The sequence below is a fragment of the Capsicum annuum genome, chromosome 6, assembly GCF_002878395.1.
Source record: "Capsicum annuum cultivar UCD-10X-F1 chromosome 6, UCD10Xv1.1, whole genome shotgun sequence".
NCBI classification, from domain to species: Eukaryota; Viridiplantae; Streptophyta; class Magnoliopsida; order Solanales; family Solanaceae; genus Capsicum; species Capsicum annuum.
The window spans coordinates 152,243,462-152,250,765 of NC_061116.1; the positions used below are offsets into that span (position 1 = coordinate 152,243,462).

The 7,304-nt window shown below is 30.0% G+C and overlaps 1 protein-coding gene across 1 annotated transcript; it reads left to right on the top strand.

Annotated features, from left to right (window-relative positions):
• Positions 1-442: 442 nt before the first annotated feature.
• Positions 443-5,405, top strand: LOC107874997 (two-component response regulator ARR17-like). The gene is made up of 5 exons (XM_016721674.2): positions 443-840; positions 4,540-4,619; positions 4,733-4,810; positions 4,907-4,977; positions 5,086-5,405. Exons 1-5 carry the CDS (start codon positions 702-704, stop codon positions 5,177-5,179), a joined length of 462 nt encoding a protein of 153 aa, XP_016577160.2. The 5' UTR covers positions 443-701; the 3' UTR covers positions 5,180-5,405.
• The last annotated feature ends 1,899 nt before the right edge of the window (positions 5,406-7,304 follow it).

The following is a 7,304-nucleotide window of genomic DNA, read 5'->3' on the forward strand; positions in this document are numbered from 1 at the left end:
AAATAATTTTAATTAAAAAGGAAAAATAGATTTTTGTCACTTAAATTTTTCTCCATCAGTACATGAGTGTTAATAATTTATGCTGAAAATTGAAGAAATACTTTTATTCATACCAAACACACCTATTTGAAGTTGTATTTAAGGATAAATGTGTTGTAAAATATATCGTAAGAATGCAAGCAGTCGGATTCTGTCCCCATTATTAGGATTTAGCAAGATGCTTTGGATCCTCCTATATATCTTATTCTGACGATATCAAATACTATAAAATTTCACAGACCTACTTGCCTTTTTTAACAAACAGTGATTTTTTAATTAGTCATTCCCACATTTAATTAGAAAAAATATACTCCGCATAAGTATATAATCTTTTGATACGATCAGAGAAAAGAGCAGCAGATACTAATATTATTGATGCTGAATGAAGAAAGGACAAATTTGAGATCACAAACATGTGTGACAAAAGCTTTTGATTTTAATTTTGGTGATTCCTTCCCTTAAAAACAGTAACACCCCCAACCCCCACACCTCCAAAATCTTTTCTTCATCTTCCCAAGAAATTCTAAGAATCTTTCTTTTCCATTAAACCCCCCCCCCCCTTAAATACCCACCAATTATAGTGCTTTTTCGTTGCACTTTGATTCTTCTTATTCTTCTTTCTTTTGTGTTCTGCTAACATCTCTTATCATTATTGAACAAGAATGGATTTTTATTCTTCTTCTTCAAGGGGAATGGGGGATCCTGCTTGTCCTGCTGGTGAACCCCACGTTTTAGCTGTGGATGACAACCTTGTTGATCGAAAACTTCTTGAGAAATTACTCAAGAAATCCTCTTGCAAAGGTAAATAGTAAATACTTTAATTTCCTATAATCTTCTCATTTTCTATACTAAATATTTGACAATAAATGGGACAATGTGTATATATTTCAATTTTCTCTTTATCTTATTCTGTACCTATATGAAAAATCTTGAATGTTTCTCAAGCATGGCATTATACATGCAAGAAAAGACATTCCGATAAAACAGAACACATACGAAGGACACGATAAAGATCACAACAATATACTCAACATAGTTCTACCAGTGAAATCTGAAAAGAATAGTGTTTATATAGCCTTATACCTATTTTGTAAAGATTGAAAAAATTATTTCCAATGGACCCCAACCTAAAAACATGATAAAGATTACAGTTATTAAACATAGGTACTCATGTTAAGTTGAGTCTCTTCATATAAGAGTAATAATATTTCGCCAATTCAAAAAGTGTGTGTCTTTCCTTTTTGACATCCAATTTTGTTTGTCTATCTTACTAAAGTTAGATTCAATAATATTTATTCAATTTTAAAAAAACAATGAATAATTTATCTATTTGTGTTTATTTTATCCTTAGTTATTAAATATAGTAATTATCTGATATATTTTTTCAAAACATTGAATTTATTATATTCAAAGACCGATATAGTAAAATTACTCATATTGTTTATTATTTCAAAGGAGTGTGACAAGTCAATAGTGGACAAGTAAAGATATACACAAAAACTAATTCTAATTTGTCACATTATATGTTTAAGACCTAATTAATTTTTTTTAAAATTTTGTGTCAATTCAAAATCAGACAAATAAATTGAAACAATGATAGGTTTCATGAAATTCAAGATTTACAAATTCAAATTTTGGATCTTCTATGACATTACTCTCTCCCTCTTATTTCCTAAACGGAGATGGGCCTAAAATAGGCCTAAAATACTCTTCACCTATTGAAAATAATAAAAAAGTCCTACATTCACCTTTTGACTCTATATTGCCATTCACATCCATCTTTGGGCTTTAAAATGCCTTTCACAGCTATTTTTGAGCTCCAAAATGTCCTTCACGTCTATCATTGGGCTCCAAAATGTCCTTCACATCTATCATTGGGCTCCAAAATGTCCTTTGTTTAACATTTTCAATCTTAAATAAGTAAAAAATATTTCGTTAATGAAGTGACACATTTTCATTGGTCGTCGTTTTATTATTTCCAAAAATTAAAATTATTCTAATCCACAACACCTATCTCATCTATATCCGACGATCAATACTAATATACTAATATATTAGTGCATTTTATTGTGAAATCCTGTCAAAGTGTGTATCTTTCTTTCACGAATAAATATATGTGTTTGGTATCCTTTCTAAGGATTGCACCATAAGTCAAAATTTGTTTATTAATTTATGCTTTAGAGATAAATTACAATGCCTTGTTTTATGTGTAAAAGGTGAAATGAGATTTACGAATTCTTATGATCAAATATCATGACAAATAATTTTGATATAAAATAATAATACCACGATTACTTATAATAATGTTTGCAACACATTTCAACAGATGGATGTTGTTGTATCTGGTGTCATTAATATCACTTTAGAGAAAATTATCTAGAATCCTAGAATTATCAAAGACAGACAAAATCATCTAGTGGTCTACTACAATTAATTTCTAAATTTTTTTCTCATTTACATACACTATAGCATTGTAGTTCACTAGGCCAAACATCATTTCTTTTGTATGGTTCAAAAGATTTCTAAAACTGAAGCTCCCATAACTAGGATCACAGCCTGTAAAAATCATTTGGTGGACATTGTTTTGTTCTAAGAACCATGACATGTTCAATGGGTGTACAACAAGTTTTTAGTTGTTCATCACAGAAATTTCAACCCACTAAGTGAAATTTCAAAATATGGCACAGTAGGTTAGGATTTTTAATTTTTTTTTAGTTAATAAAATACGAACCAATTAAAATGTCACTTCAAATAATGAAACAATTTTAATTTATTTAATATTAAAAATATTAAATAAAGGATATTTTAAAACTCAAAGATAGATGTGGAGGATATTTTGAAACCCAAAAATAAATGTGAAGAATATTATAGAACCAAAAAATAAATTGAACGATATTTTTACACTTCTAGGACCTTTTCTGTTTTCTAAAAGAAATGATAATTAAAGGAAAAAGAAAGAAAGATCTTACAGGGAAAAGGATAAACGTGTAGGAGAAGTAAAACGTACCAATTTATACGACTTTTGGTCAACCTTTTAGATATGCAAGCCTTTTATGAATACGTGATCACATTGGTTCCTTTTTGTCTGGCCTCATATCTTTCGGAATCCTTTGATGTAGACTTTTAGACTCAGTTTATGTCATTCTCTTTTTCTTTCTAAAAAATATGAACATAGTTCTGGATAGCATTATTTATTATTATTAGAGTTGTTAATATTGGTCGATTCAGTTCATTTGAGTTAATTCACATAGGCTTTGGAATTTGATTGGTTAAGATGGGCTGACCCATCAATATGACAGATGGAAAAATAGCAAGCTCAATCCATCATACTGTGGGCTGCGGACCTCCACAGACCAGTCCACTTTTTAAAATATATTATTTTTATAATCTTAATTTAAATTTTAAAATATTAATTACATAAATATTTATAATTTAGTATCACATGAAGTTACTACTTGTTAATCAAGTTTCAAATTTATAAAAAGATTCTAATAATCTGCGAAATTGAATAACTTTTGATACCAAATTCAAACAAAATAGAGATGTTGAAAAACAAACGAAACAGTTAATGAATATTAGTATAACTAACTAAATAGCAATATTAACCTAATTTTATTTTAATTGATCACAATAAAATAAAAAAAAATATCTATATTTAGTTCATTAAAAGTGAAAATGAACTATTTAAAAAAAAATTCTCATGACACTTATAGTGTGTCTAACATCGCCAGGTCTTCTTCATCAAAACACTTAAAAAAAACTCTAATGGCACTTATAGTTTGTCCAACATCTCCATGCCTTCTTTATCAAACATATTTGATTTCTTAAAAAAAAATATTATATTTTAGCTATTTATATTATTTTATAAACATAATTAATATTTAAATATCTATGATGGTTCAAATAAATTGAGTTAAAATTTTTTTTTTATTCTTAGTACTCTATTTTATTTTTCAAATATTTTTTATTTAGCCCATGTACCAGCTCAACTCATATTGCTCAAGCCTCATAAATCAACAAGTTTATTTGGATTGAACTAAAAAATCCTATTCTTAAATGGAGTCGTAGCCCAACCCTAGGCTGGGCTAGCCCAGCCCAATAGATCTTGGCCATATTGACGGCTCTAATGATCGTACTATATGTAGGAAAAGAATTGAACGTCCTAGCTAGCTTGGTATGGCCAGACATTATTACCATGCTTGGACTTGATTCATCTGTACCTAGTGAAGATTATTTTATCTATTTCAGATCACATGTACTAACTAAACTAAAATATACAATTATCTTTTGAATTGTCTTTTTCGATGTAGGAATGTTTTACTTCCTTAGTAATTCTATTCTACATAAATCTTGATTTATGGGGCTAGTCGCGTCAAAATACAGATATGGTTAAATTCGAAAAATGAATCTTTGAGTTGTTACTTCCTTAGTAGTTCTATTTATGTGTTTTCTAGATGAAAATTGGATCTTTAGTTTCTAAAATATGTGAGTTTGCTTCAGTGACTACTGCCGAAAATGGTTTTAGGGCCTTGGAGTACTTGGGCTTGGGAGCTAATCAGGAACACTTTACAAATAGCAATGTAATTGCTTCTTGAATTGAATAATTATGGATCTTTCGGTTCGCTTTTGGGATGTAACTATTACTAATATATGATCTTTTTAATTCTCCTTTTTTGTGTGTATATTTCAACAGGGTTCAAAGGTAAATATGATAATAACAGATTATTGCATGCCAGGAATGACTGGTTATGAACTGCTTAAGAAAATCAAGGTAGACTTTAGTTGACAGTCCAACATTCTATGAAGAAAAATGTTCTTTAATTTAAATTATTTTTAATACAAATTTAATTAGTTGAAATGCAAGCAGGAATCATCGATCTTGAAGGATGTACCAGTTTTTATTATGTCATCTGAGAACATTCCAACTCGAATTGATCAGTAAGTTTATCAATGGCTATATATCTTTAATTACCAAAAATGTTGTGAGTTATGTACTCTGTCCTGATATGCAACTAATCAAATAAATACAATTTGTGAAATGAACAGATGCATGGAAGAAGGGGCTGAGATGTTCATGCTGAAGCCTCTCAAACACTCTGATGTCAAGAGATTACAATGTCAACTCATGCAATGCCAATGACAAATTGAAGAAAAAGTTGTGAAGTATTTGGCATAAGAGGAATGACTATGAGAATTCTCAGACTGATCATGTTTCACTATAATATATTAACCTGTTGGAATTTGGAAATTCCTGCTTTCATTATAAGGCACAAATCATTTGTAAGTTGGTTAAATTAAAGACTAAAGCATCAAGGGAGGCATGTTTTCCCATTGGCTACCTTACTAAGTATGTAACATAACTGAAACCAAACAGACATAGCTTTAATATGATGTTTTACTTTCTTGATAATCCTTTTGTCAATAGCTCTCTCCAGATAAAATAGACCTGATTCCATCAGCACAAAAAGAAATTATTGCAATCTTCTGCTTATGAATTTCTTTCTTTTTTCCCACTTTTGTCTGTAAGATGGTATTATCAGGACATAAATTCTAGTATTTCAACAACACTATATATGAAAATTTCTTAGTTAATTCAACATAGCAGAGCATTAACTTTTTTTATTTCTCTTGGAAATAATAATCATTTTTGTAATTTAGTCAAAGCTCTTTAGTAAGGACAGATTAATTGATTGCAAAAACAAGACAAACGTGAAATTATTAGGGATGATTTTAAAACCACAAGTTCTTATCGCCAAGGACAAACTTGTAGCTGGAAAATAAAATGGCACATGCCCAGAAACCATACACACCCTGTCAAACTGATATTCTCTTCACTTACCAAGTACTAACAAAAACAGAATAGTAATATTTGGTGCTATGGGTTGGAGATGACCTTAGTGGCAGTAAATTTAGTTTTGTTTCAAGGTAAATAAACAATAGCTCAGAAGTATACTAGCAGGATACATGGCAAAAAATTTACTATGCAACAACCAAGTTCAAACAATTTCTTTTTCTGTCTATTGGTGTTAACCAAGTTGAAACTTTTGAATAACATTAATGAACCAGTGAATTTCGACAGCGAATAATCAGAATTTAATCTCGCTATATATGAATTCAAGACTAAAAAATCAGTTGTTAAAATTGTCAGAAATATTTGTAGTGGTGATGTTGATGCCCGTGTTCATCTCATCCAAAGCACTGCAAAACAGGGAAACAGACCACAAAGAGACACCTCTTTAACAAAGAGAACGTAGAAGGCACTACTAAACAAGGGCAATAACAACATGCCAAAACTTTTGACCTATTTTTATTTCCTTCAGGGTGGCTGCAGTGGTGGTGATGACCCATCTTCTTCGTTGCCCTGAATATACAAAAAAAGAAAAATAACTACCCATTATTCAATTAGCAAAAAAAAGAAAAAAAGAAAATGCCTTTGCTAAAACTCTGGCAATTGAGCAAGGAGAACAGATCTTTGATGAAAAATAATACCTCCCTGTACCAATTTATGTGCTACAGTTCGAATTCAAGAGTAACAATTTAAGTTTGCTATGATTTTGACCATGCAATCTTCAAATTTTTGAAATAACATTTATATATTTAAAAATTATGTAAAAAATACTACCACAATAATTGACAGTTCAAAATATATAAAAGAAATATAATAAAATTATGATAAAAAATAGACTTGATTGAATGACAAAGACGACACATAAATTGGGATTACCTTGAGATATGAACCTCCCCTTTCTTCTTCTAATTCTTAAACTAAAAGAAAATCAAAGGTGGGAGTAATTCAGATTTAAGAGAAGGAGACTAACAGAGGAGATTAGCTGGAAGGTGAAAATAAGTTGTATCACAGAAGCACAATTAGGAGGAAAACTCTTTGTAGTTGAACTGAAACAGAGTTCTAAAGCGTGTGAATTTCGCGTTGGTCATGGCTGTCACAATTGTAGTAATTTGGCAAGTAGGTTTGTACCCTCAACTAATAATAATAATACTAATATTTTAGCAAATTGGGTGTACCATTGAGATAATTTACTTTGCCATTGACAATTAATGATTTAGGATATAAGAAAGGAGATATTCTTTTGTCAAATGGTAGGGGACAATGATTATTCTAGTTTGTTAATAGGGGTGTAGTACTGTTTCTGTTTTTGATAGAGTTGGAGACAGATTCAAGATTTTAAGGGAAGATTGGAAATGCAGATGCATTCACTGCAACTTGTGATATAGTACAGGGGCAAATCAAATGAGTAAACAATTTA

Coding starts and splice junctions, on each gene's coding strand:
- LOC107874997 (XM_016721674.2), top strand. CDS start 702: ATGGATTTTTATTCTTCTTCTTCAAGGGGAATGGGGGATCCTGCTTGT. Junction 841..4,539: donor CAAGAAATCCTCTTGCAAAG/GTAAATAGTAAA, acceptor AGTTTGCTTCAG/TGACTACTGCCGAAAATGGT. Junction 4,620..4,732: donor AACACTTTACAAATAGCAAT/GTAATTGCTTCT, acceptor ATATTTCAACAG/GGTTCAAAGGTAAATATGAT.